The following is a 20,802-nucleotide window of genomic DNA, read 5'->3' on the forward strand; positions in this document are numbered from 1 at the left end:
ATTGGGGTCATTTGTACACATAATATTATTTTTAGGAAGCAGAAGAAAAACTGTTAAAACATCACTTTGTGAAGAATGTGACAATAATGCCATTATACTGCCCTGTATTTGGTTGTATTTCAAAGAGTTGCCAAGGGAATGAGGATTGTGCAGCAATAATGGAAGACAACATTAAAATATCTTTAAACTCTACGTGAAATTAATATTGGTTGAACATCCTTTACTGTAGTAGAACAACAGTAGAAATACCACAGTGTAAACATATTGCATTCCAAGTGTTACTGCAGTAACTAATTCTAATTTGAAGTACTTTATATACCGCTGGGTAGCTGACATTAACTACCTTATATACTTCTAATTTGAAGTACTTTATGTACCGCTGTGTAGCTGACGTTAACTACCTTATATACTTCTAATTTGAAGTACTTTATGTACCGCTGGGTAGCTGACGTTAACTACCTTATATACTTCTAATTTGAAGTACTTTTTATACCGCTGGGTAGCTGACGTTAACTACCTTATATACTTCTAATTTGAAGTACTTTATGTACCGCTGGGTAGCTGACGTTAACTACCTTATATACTTCTGATTTGAAGTACTTTATATACCGCTGGGTAGCTGACGTTAACTACCTTATATACTTCTAATTTGAAGTTACTTTTTGTACCGTGGGTAGCGTGACGTTAAACTACCTTATATACTTCTAATTTGAAGTACTTTTTATACCGCTGGTAGCTGACGTTAACTACCTTATTTACTTCTGATTTGAAGTACTTTATATACCGCTGGGTAGCTGACGTTAACTTACCTTAATATACTTCTAATTTGAAGTACTTTTTATACCGCTGGGTAGCTGACGTTAACTACCTTATATACTTCTAATTTGAAGTACTTTATTGTACCGCTGGGTAGCTGACGTTAACTACCTTATATACTTCTAATTTGAAGTACTTTATGTACCGTGGTAGCTGACGTTAACTACCTTATATACTTCTAATTTGAGTACTTTTTATACCGCTGGGTAGCTGACGTTTAACTACCTTATATACTTCTAATTTGAAGTACTTTATGTACCGCTGGGTAGCTGACGTTAACTACCTTATATACTTCTAATTTGAAGTACTTTTTATACCGCTGGGTAGCTGACGTTAACTACCTTATATACTTCTGATTTGAAGTACTTTATATACCGCTGGGTAGCTGACGTTAACTACCTTATATACTTCTGATTTGAAGTACTTTATATACCGCTGGGTAGCTGACGTTAACTACCTTATATACTTCTAATTTGAAGTACTTTATGTACCACTGGGTATCTTGGGAATTTCTCACCGGGGATCAACAAAGTTTGATGATCAGACTGTGTTTTCTTGGATTCTGCTGATTCTGAACTAAAGTGATCACATAAATGTAGAGCAGGACAAAGTGCAGGGTTTGTGTGTGTGTGACTCCGGGTGTAGACGGAAGGGGGCGCCGTCACCACCACAAGTTCTTAAAACCCACGAAGAAGCCGCTTCAGTAAAGATGGCGGAGGAGAAACGCTGAACTTTTGTGTTTAAGGTCCGTTGTTGTTGTTTTTCTGCCGGTCGGGGGATGGCTCACTGCTACCTGCGTCTGTCAGCGGGCTGCAGGAACATGTTCCGGCTGCTGCTGCCTTCCAGCGCTTCGGCCCGGCTGGTAGGTGGAATACATGCTAACATGCTAACGTGCTAACCGGGACAGCGGGCCGAATAAGCCCGAGCAGTGACCCCGCTGACCGGCTGTCAGGACGTCGGCAGGCCGCATGGCCTGCAGGTGTTAGCTAATGGTGTTACGTCAGGTAAACACATTTGTGTGACGCCTCAGGAAAGGTGCAGTACAAAAACACTGGCATCAACTAACGTTTCTGAAGTAAAAGTACTTGACTAAAGGTGGGCAAACATACCTGAGGTGTACCTGGATGTATGTCAGAAAGACAAACACCAGTCTGTGTGATCATAAATAAATGATGTAAACTGTCACCATCAGCACAAGTGTTGAACAGGTGTGATAACAGTCTCCCTTCCTGATTTTAGATTTTCTATTTAGGTCTGATCAGGTTTCTATCTGCCTGTGTCTTTGTGAGCCGTCCTGGTTCTGTTCCTCCTCCATCTTTTTCTTTAAGTCTGGATCTTACCTGCCTCCGCTGTGTTGCCCCCAGTTTGTCTCGTTGTCTTTGCCCCTTCCTTCACTCTGAAATATGAACACCTGTTCCCTCAGGTTCACAGGCCTGCAGCGACTCACACTGTTGTCAGATGCCAGAAACAATCTGCAGAAACAGCTTTAGGTGCAGCAGCTGTGGATTAACTGGCTGTTTTAAACCGAACTGACACTGTCTGAGCACAGTCAGTGTCTGCTGGGGGTTGGATTTATGTTTTACCTGTAAAACCATTTGTGAATTGTGTTGTCTGATGGGAACCATGCTGTTGTGTGTCAGGTGATCAGGTGTTTGTCCACGACGGGACAGGTGGAGAGTGGGCGGAGCCTGCTGAGTGAACTGCTGGGAGCGCACAGGATGCTGAGCTCCAAACCACCAAAAGGTACAAAACCCTGTGTCTGTGCTCTTGTCCACCTGTCTCTGTGAGGAAGACTTGGTGGTGTCTGGCCCTCACATTTGTCCAGTAGCTTCAGACTCAGGTTTAAGGGCAGTTTAAAGTGTTACGCATTTCTTTCTTTCTTCCTCTCTTCAGGTTTTGAGAAATATTTCCCAGATGGCCAGAAAACAGCAAAAAACTCTGAAGCTGAAGCAGCAAATAAAGGTAGAAATCTGCCGACGTCAGGCTCGGAGGGTGACACGGGTCAACCACAAGGAGGAGCTGTCTGTAGGGCTAATGTGTTTTAATTACTTTTCTGTTAAGAGTTTCAGTATTGCTGTTTCCTTTCTCAGAGACTAAACCTGCCAACTCTCAAAAAGCATCAGGGAGGTCTGGAGGAGGAGGAGGTGGAGGAGGTGGAGGAGGAGGAAAAAGAGGAGGTCGTAAAGAGGAGTCCCATTGGTACAGCCGTTTGCAGAAAGTCAGTGGGGGAGTGGTCTGACAGATGTTAGCTGTTGATGATGCTCACCTGGTTAGATAGGTGTGTGATCTCACATTGTGTGTGTTTCAGGGCGACATTCCCTGGGACGATAAAGAGTTTCGGATGTACTTCCTGAGCGGAGTGGCATTCTGGGCCACCGTCACTTATTACTTCTTCTTCAGGGATGGAGGGAGGGAGGTCACCTGGAAAGACTTTGTCAACAACTACCTGTCCAAAGGAGTGGTGAGGAGTATACCTGTGGTCAGATGTGTTAAAACCTGCTTGGAGGGTCCAGTTATGGAGAGGTTTTTACTCTCTCTACTCAGTAACCATAGCAACCGTGTTGTTAGACTTTTTGAATAAAGTCATCAAAATAGCATCAAAATACGGTAATGAACACTGCTTTCTAATCCTTCCTGATCCATTGTATGTAAACAGATTAATGTAATCATGTTACTGAGCAGAACCAGAGTGTTCCAGGCCTGTTTCCTTCTCTGTTCTTTGTGCTCCTACCAACCCCACTCACTGTTAACCTCCTCAGGTGGACCGGCTAGAAGTCGTCAACAAACGTTATGTCAAAGTGGTTTTTTCTGCTGGGAAGACACCAGTGGACGGGGTGAGCTAGAAACCCGAGTGACCACAAATAATCCTTTTCTCAAGTTTTGAGAAGTTACTAAAAATAATCAAAATGGGATTTTCAGTTGACAGATTGAGTTTGGATCATTTTTCATGGTGAGCTTTGTCTCACTGTGGCAGCTGCATGATTCAGGTCCTGACGGGCCCAGTCTGGCTCTGTGTCTTTCAGCAGTATGTGTGGTTCAACATTGGCAGCGTGGACACATTTGAGAGGAATCTGGAGACGGCTCAGTACGAGCTCGGCATCGAGGGAGAGAACCGGCTGCCAGTAGTTTACTCCACCGAGAGTGATGGGTGAGGGCTGATGTCCAGTTTTATCTGTGCTGTGATTTCCAACACTGCTGCTCTGATCTTCATCTGTTCTCTGCAGCTCTTTTCTGCTGAGCATGCTCCCCACTGTGCTCATCATTGGCTTCCTGTTGTTCATGTTACGGCGAGGACCTGCAGGGGTGGGGCGTCCTGGCCGGGGGATGGGGGGGCTGTTCAGCGTCAGCGAGACGACAGCAAAGATCCTGAAAGACGAGATCGATGTGAAGTTCAAAGATGTGGCAGGCTGTGAGGAGGCTAAACTGGAAATTATGGAGTTTGTGAACTTCCTGAAAAACCCTAAACAGTACCAGGACCTAGGTGCCAAGATCCCTAAGGTGAGACCCTTAAGCTGTGTGAGAGGGTGAGATCCCCAGGGGGAGGACAGGCTCTGTGAGGTGAGGGCAGTGTCAAGAAGTTTGAACCTGATGTGGGGCCATTAAATTAAAGGTGAGGTGAGGATGTGGTTGTGAAACTAGTAACACCAGATTGGGGCGGTGGGTCCAGATGTCAGGGCTAGGCCATTAAACTTTTAGTAAGTTGAGTACCAGGTCAGGATCCTCGAGTGCTGGGGTGCAAATCTCGCAGTATTGTGCTAAAGACAACAAATTTCAAGACAACAGTGGAGGCAGGACCCCCAAGGCCAAGGTGGCGAGAAACATTTGCAGTACCAACATATTAATGGTCAGGAAATTAAAATCCTGTGTAGCCTGGGTCAAGGTCTTTGACGTGGACTGGGGGACAGGGAACTTAAGGTGAAGGGTGTCTAGTGGTGACTCTAAATTCCACTAATTGCATCCAGGTTTTCCTCCTGGATGAGTCTTTTCCATGCGTCTTGGTCTCGCCTACTAAGATGCCAAGTACAAAGACAGGAGCCAGGAAATGTTTTGTGAAACATGAGATGATCTTTCGTCTCGTCCTTAATTGAAGCATCCAATCACTAACTGATTTCAAATAAAGGAGCAGACCAGGACAACCAAGGAGTAATAAAATAAGGGAATTGAGATTCACCCACAGTCTCTGAGGGAATGGCCAAGCCAAGATTTCAAAGTTTTAGGCTGGCCCAAGAAATGTTAAGGTCTGGCTTAGTTTCCAAGTTGAAGGTGGGGCCAGGAACTCTGAGGTGTGAGTGAGGCTCAGCTGGAAAAGTGTGTTTTATATGGTTGTGTGTTATGTGTTTGCAGGGCGCCATCCTCACCGGTCCTCCAGGAACAGGAAAGACACTCCTGGCCAAAGCGACAGCTGGCGAGGCCAATGTACCGTTCATCACTGTCAATGGGTCCGAGTTCTTGGAGATGTTTGTGGGCGTCGGCCCGGCCCGGGTGAGGGGCAGCTTTACCCTCTGATTAATTTCAGATTGTAAATAAAGACAACAAACATAGATCAACTTGTTTTAGACTCAGTTTCAAACCTGTGGGGATGTCCTAAAATTCAGGTTAAACAGGATTGGCATGGGACTGGTGCGGTCCAGATTGGATAAACACCTGTGATGTCTCTTCCTGTACAGGTGAGGGACCTGTTTGTCATGGCGAGGAAGAATGCTCCCTGCATCCTCTTCATCGACGAGATCGACGCCGTAGGACGGAAGCGAGGACGAGGAAACTTCGGAGGACAGAGCGAGCAGGAGAACACACTGAACCAGCTCCTGGTGGAGATGGACGGTGGGTGGCAGGAATCATGGGAAAGACCCACAGTGACTGTCAGAGCTGTAAAAATGTGAACCACTGTGGTGTAAAGTGGCTGCACCAGAACCAGGGGGCACTGTCACCTCCTTTAAATTTGGACTTGGTCCTGGATCAGGATGATTCTTATTTAGAAAAGACAGACATCCCTGAAAAAAGAAGTGCTCCAACTGGTCAAATTTGATTATTATAATATTTGGTACAAAATGTAGTTATTGATTTGTTGGATCTAGTGATGCAGCTTTTTGCGGTGGCACTCGGTGACACGATGAGCAGCTGCAGAGAAGAAAATGGCATAAGTGGAGAGCACTGACCCAAAAAACAAAGACGCAGCTCTACTCAGTCAAACAGTGAATTGACAGGAGGTCTCTCTCCTCTCTGTTTTTAGGCTTCAACACAGCGACCAACGTGGTGGTTTTGGCAGGAACCAACAGACCAGACATCCTTGATCCTGCTCTGTTGAGGCCTGGACGTTTCGACAGGCAGATTTACATCGGTGAGAAACTCTGGATGCTTTTGGAAAAATTCATGGACAATATCTGCAAGGACTCAGCTTTTCATTTTATTGCTACACCAGGAGAACAAGGTTAATTAACATGTCAGGATAATAAAGGGTCATTTTCTCTCTTCAGATAAGGAACCAGGTTTTAGCAATGTGGTCAAATCATCTCACTGCGATCAGTTGTCATTCTGCAAAACAGCTGTGTTGTTTTTGTTTTTTGAGGACAATTAACTCATTAAAGTTGTAGTCAGGAGAAAGGAGCTCCTGGTCAAATTCTGTCTGATGTTTGCTTCTGTCTCAGCTGCTGACGTCTAATCAAAAATGTAAAAAAAACAGAAACTAATCCCAGAGACGTGCTGGTCCTCACAGTCTGTTGTCTCAGGTCCTCCGGACATCAAAGGACGAGCGTCCATCTTTAAAGTTCACCTGCGTCCTCTGAAGCTGGAGACCAACTTGGACAAAGACTCCCTGGCCAAAAAGATGGCCGCCCTCACCCCTGGATTCTCAGGTAAAGTTTGATTTCACCTCCATAAACCTCAGCCTGGTCCTTGGGCATTAATGTCCCTGTTCTGTCTGTCAGGCGCTGACATCGCTAACGTTTGTAACGAGGCGGCTCTGATTGCTGCACGACACCTTTCAGATGCCATCAACCAGAAACACTTTGAACAGGCCATCGAGAGAGTCATCGGAGGTAAGACAGGACTGGCATCCACAAAGACCAGACTGGGGCTGGCTTAAGACCGGGAGACTGAGTGCTTGGTCCTGGGTGAAACAGTCAGACTGATTGTAATGTCACTGACCTGACGTCCAACTGGCTGCTCTCATTCAGTTTTACTGTACAGTTTTACTGTACAGTTTTACTGTACAGACACTTAAAGTGTGTAAATAGTGTCGCCTTCTGTCTTTGAGGTCTGGAGAAAAAGACTCAGGTCCTGCAGCCGGAGGAGAAAAAGACTGTGGCATATCATGAAGCGGGTCACGCTGTGGCTGGATGGTTCCTGGAGCATGCTGATCCTCTGCTGAAGGTCAGACTGGGCCAGTTAAAATGATGTCAGTGTGATTTTAAGAGTTTGGGTGTTGTATAGACTGGCTTTGTCAGATGGATGATTCAGTCAAAACACCTTTTACTGCAGGAACATTTGCTTTAGTTTGTGTCTCTGCTCATGTGATGTGATGCATTAATAATTATACAGCACTAATGACTGATCCAGACTCAGTGGCACCTTGTTCATATTTTGTATTCTGGTTCCAGCAGGTATGGAGTGAAACAATTGATCCTCCAGTTTACAAAATTTATATCACACATCTTTTCCATTACACAAACCTCCTTACCTGCAGCTGAACTTGTACCTATTGTCCCGGGTTCCACTTGTGTTTTCGCTGTCCTCCACCTGCTCTGGTGGCAAGTATGATTGGTTAGTAACTCCCCTTTTTTGATATTCAACTTCCATGTCAATACCTGGAAGGACTTTTCAATAAGAAACCAGGTCCCAGGTTGGTGGCTTCCTGCAGTGGAAAAGCAGCATCACTGAGGCTAGGCAAATGAACTCGATGTACCTAATAAACTGACAACAGATGACACACTACGTTCATGATTCCACTGCAGACCAGTGCTGACTGTGTAGGGTTGTTACCTGTGCAGGTGTCCATCATCCCCAGAGGGAAGGGTCTAGGTTATGCTCAGTACCTGCCCAAAGAACAATACCTGTACACCAAAGAGCAGCTGCTGGACCGGATGTGCATGACTCTGGGGGGGCGGGTGTCTGAGGAGATCTTCTTCGGACGGATCACCACCGGAGCCCAGGATGACCTTCGGAAGGTCACCCAGAGCGCCTATGCACAGGTGAGGGGTCAGAGGTCATGCAGGTCAGAAGTCTTCTCCTGTACTCTACAATTCAGTGATTAATCAGATAAAGGCTCAGTGAAAACAATCATTAGTTTAAGTTTTCCATGGATTAAACAGAACTTAGATCATCCAGAGGATGCGACCATGGTTCCTGCTCAGGTTCTTGTCTATCTCACCTCCTGTTTTCTGTGTTCTGTTGCAGATCGTTCAGTTCGGGATGAATCCCAAAGTTGGTCAGGTCTCCTTTGACCTGCCCCGGCAGGGTGAGATGGTTCTGGAGAAACCATATAGTGAAGCCACGGCTCGCCTCATTGACACCGAGGTCAGAACCCTCATCAGCGAGGCTTACCAGAGAACCCAACAATTGCTGAACGAGAAAAAGGCTGAGGTCGAGAAGGTACCACTAATCTAGGCCTCCTTTGCAGTGTTGTCTGATAGCGCATGTTCTAGATACAAAGAGAAGAAATGCATGGTTCTACTTTACCGCCAGAACCTGATAACGTGACTGACCAGATGGTTTGTCACACCAGACCATCTGGGGGGGCACCAGCATTTGGAAAGGGCAGGCAGTTCCAAACAATTACCTGCCGGTGATTGGCTAAGCCATCTGTCAGTTACTGGCTAACACTAAATAATTTCACCCAATCGGAGAAACGAGTCACATGATGTAGTAACTGTGGATACTAACAAGCTACTGTTGCTACTGACCATTATCAGTGAACAGATCTGTTTCTGACTTGTCGATTTTTCTCAGGTACCTGTGCGGAAAAGACAGGTTGTCAAACACAAAACGTTGTTGTTGCCCCATTGTTGTTTGAAACAGTCGCCTCTTGTTGTCGTCACCTGAGGCCGTCGCCACGCTCCTAACTGACGCTTTATTTCCAGTTCATTTCAAGATCCTTTCTGTACTAAGTCTTTTGATCCAAAGCTCTGAAACCTTCACTCAGATTTTCAACGGGGCTCCACATCTTCTAAGACATGCACTGTAAATACACAGAAGTCCACAACTGGTGTTCTGTATTCTTCTGTTATAACGCACATCTTTTCTTCAAAAACCAGAACCCACTCTGACTTAAACAATTCAGGGTTCACAGTAGACGAACATGTGCGTGACTCATACAGATTTGTGACCCTGTTCTTTGTGTTCTTGTGGTGTTTTCCAGGTGGCGCTGCGGCTGCTGGAGAAGGAGGTTCTGGATAAGGGCGACATGGTGGAGCTGCTGGGGAAACGTCCGTTTGCAGAGAAATCGACATATGAAGAGTTTGTTGAGGGAACTGGAGGTGAGGATGAGGACACAACTCTACCAGAGGGTCTGAAGGACTGGAACCAAGAAAGGAAGGACAAGGAGGAGAGCCAAGATGAGCAGGTGGCCCGCCAGATCTCTGGGGGAATGCCATTCTAGAAGACTCTCGTGGACATCTGGGTTCTACCACCACCAAACACTGACCATCACATATGTCTAAATTGTCATCTATCTGGGGTTCTGCATTACTATCACTCACAAGGTCTAGAACCTCCTCATTGACTTCTAGAATAAACATTGAGAACATTCTACTCAAACTATGACCCAGACCTGTATTTATAGAACCTTGTTAATATGAAATGATATATCACCCTGTCTCCGTTTATGGGTCTAGAACCCTCTCACTGACTTTGAGAACTACTGGAATCTTTCCTCTGGGGTTCTGTTCCTCCTCGTTGTTCTAGAACCTTCTTTAGATTAACTACAGCACACACTCGTTGTGAGGTTCTCCAACTGTAGTTCCAGAACACATCATCTTTTTCTCATAACCTTGAACTAGCTCTGACAAAAAGACCACTGTCATTGAGTTCTGAAATACAGCACATTTCTACTCTAGAACTTTCTCCGCTGTAGGTTTCTACAATAATCAAATGCACACGCAATGCTAAAGCATGTCATTGACTTCTTGAATATTTTTGTTGTGAGAGCTTTAAGAACGAACCTTTGGACATTAAAAACTGACATCCTGTTCTAGGTAATCCAGACTTTACTCCATCTGGTTGTTCCAACCCTTATGGAGGTCTTCGATAGCTGTTTGATGTAACCTTCACTCCACAACGGGGTTTTGGATGATTCAAACATTCAACAAAAGTTCTCTCTATATTTCTTGATGAATTACAACCAGTTATGAGTTAACCTGAAGGACGGTGATGCTGGTTTCTGGAACATTTCACTCCAAAGACCTGCTCTCTACACAAATCCTGGAACCATAGTTTGCACTACAAATGTGGCTCTGTTGGAGGTTCCAGGTTCAATGTACAGAACTTTCAACAGCAGTTCTGTACTGATTGGTTACAGTTTCTAGATCCAGACTCAGTGGCACCCGGCTCACATTTTGTATTCTGGTTCCAGCAGGTATGGAATGAAACAATTGATCCTCCAGTTGAGTGAAATGTCACCAGCTCTGGAGTTAGAGCGTGGGCTTGAGTTCTTCTGAGAACCCAAAGTGCTCACGGACCACTGCAGCAGAGATGCTCTGTTTTTGATATTGATAATGTTCTCTTTAATTATTGAACAGGAATAAATGACAGTTCTCAAAGATCTGGGGCCTCTTTGGTTCCTGCAGAGATTAAAACAAGATCCCGTGTCTTCATCCAGCTTTCGTTCTCTGAGCGTAGAACAAAGCAGGTCTCTGCTGATCGGGTATTGATTGATTATTGGTCAGTTATCGGTAGCTTGCTGTATACTGCGTGCAGCTCGTGCTAACTTGCAGCAGCGTGCCTGCTGTTGCTGTAAACATGTAATATGATGTGAAATGATGACGTGTAAATGTGTGTTCTGTCATGATTAAGATGTCTTAATAAAGTCAGGAAAACCGTCAGTAATTGCAGTAGTCAATAATTCACCAATAATCTGACCTCGGTAGGAGCAGAAAGTGAGAATGAAGGAAAACGCCTTTTAAGAATCTGAAACATGTATATATTAAGAAATTAAACATACATCTCTAAGAAAAAACAGAAAGATCTCTCCCTAAATGAAAAATATCCGGTGACGTCTAAATACGTTTTGAGGACTTTTATTGTGGAGGCTGCGGACTTATGCAAAACCTCCGAGACGAAGACGTGCCTTTATTTTGAAATCCTGCGTTACAGAGGACGTGACGTAGGGCGGCTTGCCGCTGTGTTTCTGCTGTGAGAACCGGACTCAAAGATCTGAAACATTTAAAACCAAATTTTGATCTAGGTTTACAGGAAAAGGAGCCGACAGAGCCGCATCCACGCTGTATGGCGGCGGCAGTTTCCGCGGTATGAGAGAGTTTATTATTTCTCTTATAGGCTGCTTCCAGCGAGCCATGCTAAGCTAATGCTAACAGCAGGAACCGGACTGACGTGCAGCGGATTGTTGTTGTTCCAGAATTCTGCATAAATCAGTTTATATCGCATCAAAGCACAAACAGATTCAGACTGAAATCAATTAAACGGTTAGCTGATCCGATATAAACGTCTTCGTCTTGTCAAGTTATCAAATGCAGCAGAGCTAAGCTAGGCTCTACTGTTAGCTGATGCTAAGCTAACTGAGGGAGCTCCTCTTTTAAAAAAGTGGTACAGTATGAACGTTTCCCGGGAAATACTGCAAGACGTGAAAGTATATGAAAATAACGACAAGGTCGGCGTCAACAACTTAGCAGGTCAACAACTTAGATCATACACGCATGAGGTTCAGTCCAGACCAAACATGATCTTTGTTTAACCTCACTGTCAAAGTTAAAGTACTGCTGGTGTTTCACTGTCAAAGTTAAAGTACTGCTGGTGTTTCACTGTCAAAGTTAAAGTACTGCTGGTGTTTCACTGTCAAAGTTAAAGTACTGCTGGTGTTTCACAGTCAAAGTTAAAGTACTGCTGGTGTTTCACTGTCAAAGTTAAAGTACTGCTGGTGTTTCACTGTCAAAGTTAAAGTACTGCTGGTGTTTCACTGTCAAAGTTAAAGTACTGCTGGTGTTTCACTGTCAAAGTTAAAGTACTGCTGGTGTTTCACAGTCAAGTTAAAGTACTGCCTGGTTGTTTCCAGTCAAAGTAAAGTACTGCTGGTGTTCACAGTCAAGTTAAAGTACTGCTGGTGTTTCACAGTCAAAGTTAAAGTACTGCTGGTGTTTCACAGTCAAAGTTAAAGTACTGCTGGTGTTTCACAGTCAAAGTTAAAGTACTGCTGGTGTTTCACAGTCAAAGTTAAAGTACTGCTGGTGTTTCACAGTCAAAGTTAAGTACTGCTGGTGTTTCACAGTCAAAGTTAAAGTACTGCTGGTGTTTCACCGTCAATTAAAGTACTCACAGTCAAAGTTAAAGTACTGCTGGGTATTTCACAGTCAAAGTTAAGTACTGCTGGTGTTTCACAGTCAAAGTTTTAAAGTACTGCTGGTGGTTTCACAGTCAAAGTTAAGTACTGCTGGTGTTTCACATGTCAAAGTTAAGTACTGCTGGTGTTTCACTGTCAAAGTTAAAGTACTGCTGGTGTTTCACAGTCAAAGTTAAAGTACTGCTGGTGTTTCACAGTCAAAGTTAAAGTACAGGTGGAGCAATTGTTTTGTTCGCTGGTGTTAACAGGGAGGGCCGGCTCTCATCATGGAGAATGGACAGAGCACCACCACTACCAAGCTGGGTCTGCCGCCGCTCACTCCTAACCAGCAAGAGGCACTACAGAAGGTGCATACACACATACACTCAGTGTTCAACTTATTAGGGAGCCATGTGTCGGACTGATCGGTCTAATCTAGCAGTCCTGCAGTAAGTCCTCCTTCATGAAGGTGATAAAGTTCAGGCTGCAGCCTGTGCTGCCATTGGACTGGAGTCTGTTTCGCTGACAGATGGTTCTGATATTTTGTCTACCACAATTATATTAACACAATAAAAGACCAAATATGTCTGCAGGTATGTTTTCATCACATCTGTTTCTTGTCACGTGTTTCATAACAAAAGTCATCCAGCCACTGGAAGTGTGAAAAAAGCATTGCAGGATACATGCTTTTATTGTGAAAAGTTTACAGAAACGTGAGGGAGACTAAAGTCTGTTTTTAAATTCCATTTTTAATAATCAGACTATGTGCAAAATCTTAGTTCATGCACTTTTAAAGTCAGATTATGATTTCATTAGTCTGTGTGTCCTCTCCACTGTGGTACCTGTCTGGTTGTGTATTCTGAGCTGTGATTGGCTGTTTCCTGTCCTCAGGCGAAGAAGTACGCCATGGAGCAGAGCATTAAAAGTGTTTTGGTTAAACAGACTCTGGCTCAGCAGCAGCAGCTCACCAGCCTCCAGGTAACAGCATCAACCTAACCTCTGTCCCTGTGGTCACACCTCCTGGAAAACACATCTTTCCAGACTTGGAAATGAGTTCCGTAAAACCCTAAGATTGTGATCATGTAAAATGTTGCAGGTCTTTGTGCTATCTGGACATGATGCTGTTTTCTTATTTTACCTTTCTACTTTCTGTGTCTGTCACAGATGGCGTCTCTGACGATGGGGTTGGGAGACGCTCTGTCTCCTCTGCAGTCAGTAAGTCTGTGTTTGCCTCTTCTTCATGTCTGACCTCAGGTCCCTTTGTGTTCAGGTACTGATTAGTCAAAGTGGGTGTAAATTTTTACAAGACATCATGACCCTGAATCCTTTCACTCAAGCTGCAGATTCTCAAGTTCTTTGGTGTTTTCACTGTTCACACAGCAACATTCATAATGAGCAGTGCGTGACTGTTGTGTTTCATAGCAAGGCCTCGGATAGGTTGTTGTGTCCTGGTGTGTTGTGCAGCCTCAGTGAAGCATCTACAGTTTGACCCAGTGAAGATCTAACTGACATTTTGTCTTTTTCACTTTGTTTTGTGAAGGCTCAGACATCTCAGTGGGTGTAGGAGTCAGTGTAAACAGGACTTGACCTGTTTGTGTCTGGTTCAGGTGGCGGCTCAGCGTCAGAGAGCTTTGGCCATCATGTGTCGAGTCTATGTCGGCTCCATCTACTACGAGCTGGGAGAGGACACCATCAGACAGGCATTTGCTCCCTTTGGACCAATCAAAAGCATCGACATGTCCTGGGACTCTGTTACGATGAAACACAAGGTCACACAGTAAAAACATCTAACATGTCTGTAACATTCATTCCCAAGACTCATGAATGTATGAACATTTATTAGGTTTATTAGACAAGAAACACAAGCAAGACATAAAACAGAGATGTGTGGTAAAATTAAGACAAAATAACGATCTGATAAAGTAATCTGATAAAAACAGAAAATGCCATTATTCCATTACTGTCAAGATTTATGCATCTGATCAAAGCCAGAAAAAAAAAACTGTCTATATGGTGTGGATTTACAGTTGTAATGTACAAGATGCAGAAACAAACAATGTAAGTTTAAAAAAAATAGATGTGGGGAAAAATTAATAGCTAAAATAGACAAAAACTTTGTCAACTGCAGAGGGTGAGCTGTTTTTATAGGTCTCCACAGATCCGGTTCAGTCCAGTTCAGTCCCAAGGGAGCAGGTTCTGATCCTGAACAGTCTCAGTGTCCTTTAGTCTTCACACCTGGCTTCAGCAGATTTAAACATACACCGACAGCATTCACAGTGAAGAAATCACCTCAAATGCAAAATAAAGAAAATGAACAGCAATTAGAAGGATCAGAACAACATCCATCAGTTGAAACGGAGGTGTAGACGACACTGAGCTGATTCATTGGTGGGTTTCTGGCGGAGGATCTGGTTCAGCAGATCCCAGGTCAGAAAACCTGAGTCTGTGCTGTAATCGTCTGTTCTGTGTCTGGATTCTTCATTAACCCTGCAGCGTTCGTCTCTGCAGGGCTTTGCCTTTGTCGAGTATGAGATGCCTGAGGCAGCTCAGCTGGCCCTGGAACAGATGAACTCTGTCGTCTTAGGAGGCAGAAACATCAAGGTGAGTCCAGACTGAAGTTACCATGTCAGGTATCACAGGTGTGGTTTAAACATATTCTATTTTCCCCTTCTCGTCATCTTGCAGGTTGGAAGGCCCAGTAACATTGGTCAGGCTCAGCCAATCATCGACCAGCTGGCAGAGGAAGCTCGTGCCTTTAACAGGATCTACGTGGCATCAGTCCACCCTGACCTCTCCGATGATGACATCAAAAGTGTCTTTGAGGCCTTTGGAAAGATCAAGTCCTGCATGCTGGCCCGAGAGCCGACAACCGGCCGGCACAAAGGCTACGGTTTTATTGGTGAGCGCAGCTGGTAACATCTGTAAGCAGGCGGCTGCTAGAGACTGGACGGGCCAACAAAATATGGTCTACCGTCTGGTAGGTGACACGGTTTAGAATCAGTGAGAGCAAGTTAACAGTCATTGACAGAGAAAATAACCTGACAACCTGTGAAAGGAAACTTGTACAAAAAAGATAAAATCCTGTGAAACAAGATTTTGTTCACAGAAATCTCAGTTTTTTTTACTCTGTGAGCAAGATCTAGCTTTACCACAGCCTTTCAAAGATGTATTCTAATCAACCTGATGGTCCAGATGGGTTTGAGCATTATTTGCCACCTCCAAGTTGCACCCTTCGGGGGCACTGGAGACGCTGCAGACAGGTACACCATCTGATGGAGGTCCGATGCTTTGTTCTGGTCTCCAGAGTACGACAAGGCCCAGTCATCCCAAGATGCTGTGGCCTCCATGAACCTTTTTGACCTGGGGGGTCAGTACCTACGGGTGGGAAAAGCTGTGACTCCGCCCATGCCCCTCCTTACACCAACGACTCCTGGAGGACTCCCTGCTGCCGCTGCCGTGGCTGCTGCTGCTGCCACCGCCAAGATCACAGCTCAGGTAAGACTTTAAGCTCTGCCTCCCAGTCACACAATAAGACAAAAAAACTTTGTAGAAATATTTTCTGCAGTACGTAATACTTGTTCTGTAGTACTTTGTTTTTTCATGATACTTCATAAATTTTGTTCTGTGGTGCATACAGGACGCAGTGGGAGCATCAGTACTTGGAGCTCTGGCTGGACCAGCGCTCCTCTCTCAGCAGCTAGGAGGACTTCCTCAGGCTGTCATGGCTGCCCAGGCTCCAGGAGTCATCACAGGTAGGAACTCCTACAGCCCCGCCCACCCACTTAAAAACCCCATCCCTTCTTTAATAAGACCTTCCTGCTGTCCAGTCACATTAAGGATCTCCTGCCTGAAGTGTCAGCATGCAGCCAATAATAGTCAGTACGTAAAAATATTTATCTCAGGAGCCTCTCCAGGTTCACACCTATAGGCCTCTTACCTGTCTCCAGTCTGAAACACCTATAGGATGTTACCTGCATTGCTTACAGACTCACACACCTCTGGGCCGTTACCTGCCCTGCCGTTACCTGCCCTGCCTACAGATTAACACACCTGTGGGCCGTTACCTGCCCTGTTTACATACTCACACACCTGCCCTGCCTACAGACTCACTCACCTGTGGGCCGTTGCCTGCCTTGCTTACAGACTCACTCACCTGTGGGCCGTTGCCTGCCTTGCTTACAGACTCACTCACCTGTGGGCCGTTGCCTGCCTTGCTTACAGACTCACACACCTGTGGGCCGTTACCTGCCCTGCTTACAGACTTCACACACCTGTGGGCCGTTACCTGCCCTGCTTACAGACTCACACACCTGTGGGCAGTTACCTGCCCTGCCTACAAACTTACTCACCTGTGGGCCGTTACCTGCCCTGCTTACAGACTCACACACCTGTGGGCAGTTACCTGCCCTGCCTACAGACTTACTCACCTGTGGGTTGTTACCTGCCTCGTCCGGTACAGCCAGAAGTTTTTTTTAATGTTCTGTTTACCATAGAACAATCTGAACATGATATATAGTTTTACAGAAATTCACATCTTTTAGTTTGAATGTGTTTTGCTGTTTGGTGAATGTTTGATTTTCCACTGGTGTATCTGTAGCAGCTGAGTCATCAGGATGAGGATGTGATTCAAACATATTAGATTCAGAAGTTAGATTATTTTTGTTTGTGGTTTTATTTTGTTCTGTACTCATTACTGAGGCCCAGAAGTGTAAAGGATTAATTTTTTTTTTTTTTTTTTTTTTAACTTTGACCCAGATAAAAAAAAAAAAAACGTGCAAACGCGACAGTAACACATCTGTAAACAAGATTGTGTGATGTGCGATCAAGACAATATTGTGTTTGTATCTTGACAACAAGGTGATTAGTCCAAAAATTATTTCTAGTACAAACCAAATGTGGCTCTTTTGCACGCAAATAACATGTGTGATGGTAGTAATTGTAATTGTAGGATCACAATTTAGGAACAGGTTAAGAACCTTACATGAATGAAATAAAATAAGAAATTATAAAATCCAGTAAGAGCAGGAACATGTTTCCACAAACACGATAATAGTGAACAAGATGAGCAACTTAATGAGGTAAAAATTAAAAATTAAACCTTTCAGAACTATGATGGTCTGAAAAGTAGAGAAGCTTTTGGTCCAGCAGAGGTCACTTCCGCCAGTCAGACCAGTTCTGCTCTTAACATCATGCTCCAGAAAGGAAGTTTGTCCCAGTTGTTGTTTGTGTTGCTTCGTCAGAAGCATCTCCACTAATAGATTTTCTCTTTTATTGTCTTTTTCTCTCTCTCTCTCTCTCTCTCTGTTTTTCTCCCCCCCATCCCAACATTTGCACCGACAGTGACCTCTTAACCCTCCCCCTTTGCTGCACACTGACCAACCAAGTGAAGAGGACTGTTTCTAGCCCCTCCCTTTAAACATAACCCCTCATTCCTATTGGCCAGTGAGTCTCAAATCCTCTGTGATTTGTGGAGTTTCAGTCATGTTTTACAACACACCTCGACACGTTCCTGAGCAGTGGGGTGACTCGGGGTGGGGGGTCATATTTGGCTTCAGTCAGTGGGTTTGTTCATCCTCCTCTGAACCTCTTAGCTTATAGTCCAAATCGTGTGACAGCGTCCTGTTCCCTGAGATTATTTCTGCACCAACTGTAAGTATTAGTTTAAATTCAGCATGGTCTCTAGAGGAAGAGCAGCTGAGCCTTAAGGTGGAGTCACAGAGTCAGGATTCTCCACACTGTACAGTCTGTGGGTGCACTTATTTACTGCTAAATGTGGGGAATTGACGTACCACAGCTGGGTGGAGTTACCTGCATTTATGGCTGATAGAAGAATAAAGTCAGTTTATTCATTTTAGTTTTAACCCCACCCACCTCCTAAGCAGGGCAGTACAGACTTGTTAAACCAGTATTTGTTCTGACTGGTTTAAAAAAAATAATAAAAGAAGGCTGGGGGTCAGTCCCAGTCCAGTGGAGACTGGGGTGGATCCCTGCAGCTGGTCCGTCACCGCCTGTCTGACTGTCCCGTCCTTCGTGCTTCCTGTCTGTTTCAGGGGTGACCCCGGCTCGTCCTGGCCTTCCTCAGGTGGGTCTGGTCAACCCAGTGCTGGCAACGCCCCCTACTGTGGCTTTGTTTGCTTCTGATGTGAAGAGAAAAGAGGAGGATGAGCGACAGCAGGAGGTGCAGCAGGATGGTGCCATGGAGCCACTCAGTGAGCAGGAGCACATGAGCATCAGCGGCAGCAGCGCCAGGCACATGGTGATGAGGAAGCTGCTCCGCAAGCAGGAGGTACAGCTTCACCTTACATCTTCCAATTCTGTTTTTAGTGTTGTCCTGATTTTTATAGTAAGCAAACATTAAAATAAGTTTGTAACCAAAAAATAAGAAGTATAATCAAGTACCAGACCCTTAAAGCAGATTTACTGGGCTGCAAACACCTAACAACTCAGAATGAGGTGACTGAAAAGAATTAATCGTTTTTTGTTCAAGTGCTGAACCTCGGGACTTCACTTCGGACATGGGCTTTGACTTGAAACTGTTGGTCTTGACTTGACTTGCATCTTGCTTTTTATTCTGGACTTGTCTGTGTTGACTGGGAATTTGTTGGCTAACAAAAACCTGCAGGCTAAAACATAAAAATCTTGCACCCTCAGTCAAAAGTAAGTCACATAAGATGAAAAAAGAAGGAAACAAGTGCATGTGACTGTGACATCTTAAAATATGAAATATCAAATTTCGTGCATGGACTGTGGTTCTAACAAAGATTCTCCCACACAGTCGACAGTCATGGTCCTCAGGAACATGGTTGGTCCTGACGACATCGACGACGACCTGGAGGGTGAGGTCACAGAGGAGTGCGGGAAGTTTGGACAGGTGAAGCGTGTCATCATCTACCAAGAGCGTCAGGGCGAGGAGGACGATGCTGAGGTCATTGTTAAAATCTTCGTGGAGTTTTCGGAGGTGGCTGAGATGAACCGAGCCATCCAAGCGCTCAACCACCGCTGGTTTGGAGGACGTAAGGTGGTGGCAGAGGTTTACGACCAGGAGCGCTTTGAGACCAGCGACCTGTCGGCATAGAAGTAGATATACAGATGTACGTAGAGTAGAAGCCTCTTTCTAACTTGTCACAGTTTTTACCTGTGTTTGTCTCCAGAGAAACTCTTGTTCATTTCTGTGCAGGATTTAAAGGACTATACTGCTGGTCTTCATGTTTGAACTACAGCTCACTAACATCTTCATCTCCTGCTGATCATTTTCGAAGTCGGTTCATTTCATATTGATATTGTTCCTTCCTGGCAGCTGCTTTCACCTCACCTTTAAGAGTTTAAACAAATAGTTTATCGATAGAAAATTAATTGGCAACTTTTGTGTAGTTTAATTGAAAAAAAAACGACAGAAATGCTGCAGGAGCAAAATCCCTGAAGCTTTATATCTTTTTTTAAAAAACAGTTTTGCATTGGTTTAATTGATCTTTTGATTCTGAATATGAGCAGTTAATCATCATTGGACATTTTAGCGCACTGGAGGTGAGTCCAGAGTAATTACCTGATTTTTAGATCTGGTCTTGAATCTGTGTCCAAATCTGATTCTAAGTCCTTGGTGTGTTTACATGTTGGCAATTCTTATGTTAATGTCTAATCCAGTAACCGTACACCAGGGCTGAAGATGTTCTGCTGCAGTAAATTTCTTTGGCTTTTAGACAAAACAAAATGTTACAGGATGTGACTGTAGACTAAGACACAGATGACTTTTCACTCTTTCTGAGTTATGGACAAGTTATGGGGGAAATAATCTAAAGATACAAAATAATTGTGATTGCTTCCACTCTACTGTCCTGGTGGAGTTTACTGACAGCAGGAGCAATGAGCTGTAACTGGGACCCTGCAGCTCATTTTGGCCCCTTGCAGGTGAACCCAGTCCTGGTTTGACCCGGAATTTATTCAAACAGACCAAGTTGACTGGAAACAGTTTAGAGACTGCCTGCATTCAGGGACACTCGGACATCTGTCAAATGGTGAGCATGTTGGAAACAGATTTGAGCTGAAACATGAACCTAGCTGTGGTCCAGATCTTACTTTACCTGTTTAGTTCCAGATGTCCAGGTTTTCTTGCAGCTGAACATCTGGATGTTTGTCCTGAATGTGTTTCTGAACTGACTGACGATCCTGAACGCAACACACCTTCCAAAGTCAAACTGACTTCACTCCGTCAGCTGGTTTATGTCTTCCTGTTGACATGGGACAGGTTTAGGTAACGTTCTCTGAAAACTGTTGGAGTGTTGAAATTTTTCTGAAGATTCATGTGGATTTTCCTCAACATCCTCGCAGAAAATACGTTAATGATGAATCAGCGATGGTGTGTTCAGGTGTTCTTCAGGTTTTTGGAGGTCAAATGCCAAAACATACGAATAAACCTTTTTTTTACGACCTTTGTGGTGTTTTATCCTTCTTCATCCGAAGCTGCTGTTATAATTTATGTTAACATTTGGTGATGTTTAAAGAAA

At 44.4% G+C, this 20,802-nt stretch overlaps 2 protein-coding genes across 4 annotated transcripts; both read left to right on the forward strand.

Moving 5' to 3' along the window:
* Positions 1 to 1,507: 1,507 nt before the first annotated feature.
* On the forward strand, positions 1,508 to 10,571 carry afg3l2 (AFG3-like AAA ATPase 2). 2 transcript variants are annotated; one of them, XM_026314181.1, is made up of 17 exons: positions 1,508 to 1,678; positions 2,457 to 2,559; positions 2,710 to 2,778; positions 2,907 to 3,034; positions 3,125 to 3,277; positions 3,576 to 3,650; positions 3,840 to 3,964; positions 4,041 to 4,314; positions 5,161 to 5,298; positions 5,484 to 5,637; positions 6,047 to 6,154; positions 6,543 to 6,668; positions 6,741 to 6,851; positions 7,070 to 7,185; positions 7,803 to 8,003; positions 8,209 to 8,403; positions 9,170 to 10,571. In XM_026314181.1, the coding sequence occupies exons 1-17, from the start codon at positions 1,595 to 1,597 to the stop codon at positions 9,407 to 9,409; spliced, it is 2,400 nt and encodes a 799-aa protein (XP_026169966.1). In that variant the 5' UTR covers positions 1,508 to 1,594; the 3' UTR covers positions 9,410 to 10,571. The 2 variants fall into 2 exon arrangements, with proteins under 2 accessions (XP_026169966.1, XP_026169967.1); XM_026314182.1 differs by having other exon boundaries at positions 3,843 to 3,964.
* Positions 10,572 to 11,117: 546 nt separating this feature from the next.
* Positions 11,118 to 20,726, forward strand: puf60a (poly-U binding splicing factor a). Of its 2 annotated transcripts, XM_026313333.1 has the most exons (11): positions 11,118 to 11,274; positions 12,571 to 12,669; positions 13,193 to 13,279; positions 13,466 to 13,516; positions 13,909 to 14,070; positions 14,810 to 14,902; positions 14,987 to 15,200; positions 15,606 to 15,796; positions 15,939 to 16,053; positions 18,352 to 18,587; positions 19,077 to 20,726. In XM_026313333.1, exons 1-11 carry the CDS (start codon positions 11,254 to 11,256, stop codon positions 19,374 to 19,376), a joined length of 1,569 nt encoding a protein of 522 aa, XP_026169118.1. In that variant the 5' UTR covers positions 11,118 to 11,253; the 3' UTR covers positions 19,377 to 20,726. The 2 variants fall into 2 exon arrangements, with proteins under 2 accessions (XP_026169118.1, XP_026169119.1); XM_026313334.1 differs by lacking the exons at positions 11,118 to 11,274; positions 12,571 to 12,669; positions 13,193 to 13,279 and having other exon boundaries at positions 13,471 to 13,516; positions 13,842 to 14,070.
* The last annotated feature ends 76 nt before the right edge of the window (positions 20,727 to 20,802 follow it).

This window comes from Mastacembelus armatus, chromosome 17, assembly GCF_900324485.2.
Source record: "Mastacembelus armatus chromosome 17, fMasArm1.2, whole genome shotgun sequence".
Lineage (NCBI taxonomy): Eukaryota > Metazoa > Chordata > Actinopteri > Synbranchiformes > Mastacembelidae > Mastacembelus > Mastacembelus armatus.

Coding starts and splice junctions, on each gene's coding strand:
- afg3l2 (XM_026314181.1), top strand. CDS start 1,595: ATGGCTCACTGCTACCTGCGTCTGTCAGCGGGCTGCAGGAACATGTTC. Junction 6,669..6,740: donor CCTCACCCCTGGATTCTCAG/GTAAAGTTTGAT, acceptor TCTGTCTGTCAG/GCGCTGACATCGCTAACGTT. Junction 8,004..8,208: donor CCCAGAGCGCCTATGCACAG/GTGAGGGGTCAG, acceptor GTTCTGTTGCAG/ATCGTTCAGTTCGGGATGAA.
- puf60a (XM_026313333.1), top strand. CDS start 11,254: ATGGCGGCGGCAGTTTCCGCG. Junction 13,280..13,465: donor AGCAGCTCACCAGCCTCCAG/GTAACAGCATCA, acceptor TGTCTGTCACAG/ATGGCGTCTCTGACGATGGG. Junction 13,517..13,908: donor CTCTGTCTCCTCTGCAGTCA/GTAAGTCTGTGT, acceptor TGTCTGGTTCAG/GTGGCGGCTCAGCGTCAGAG.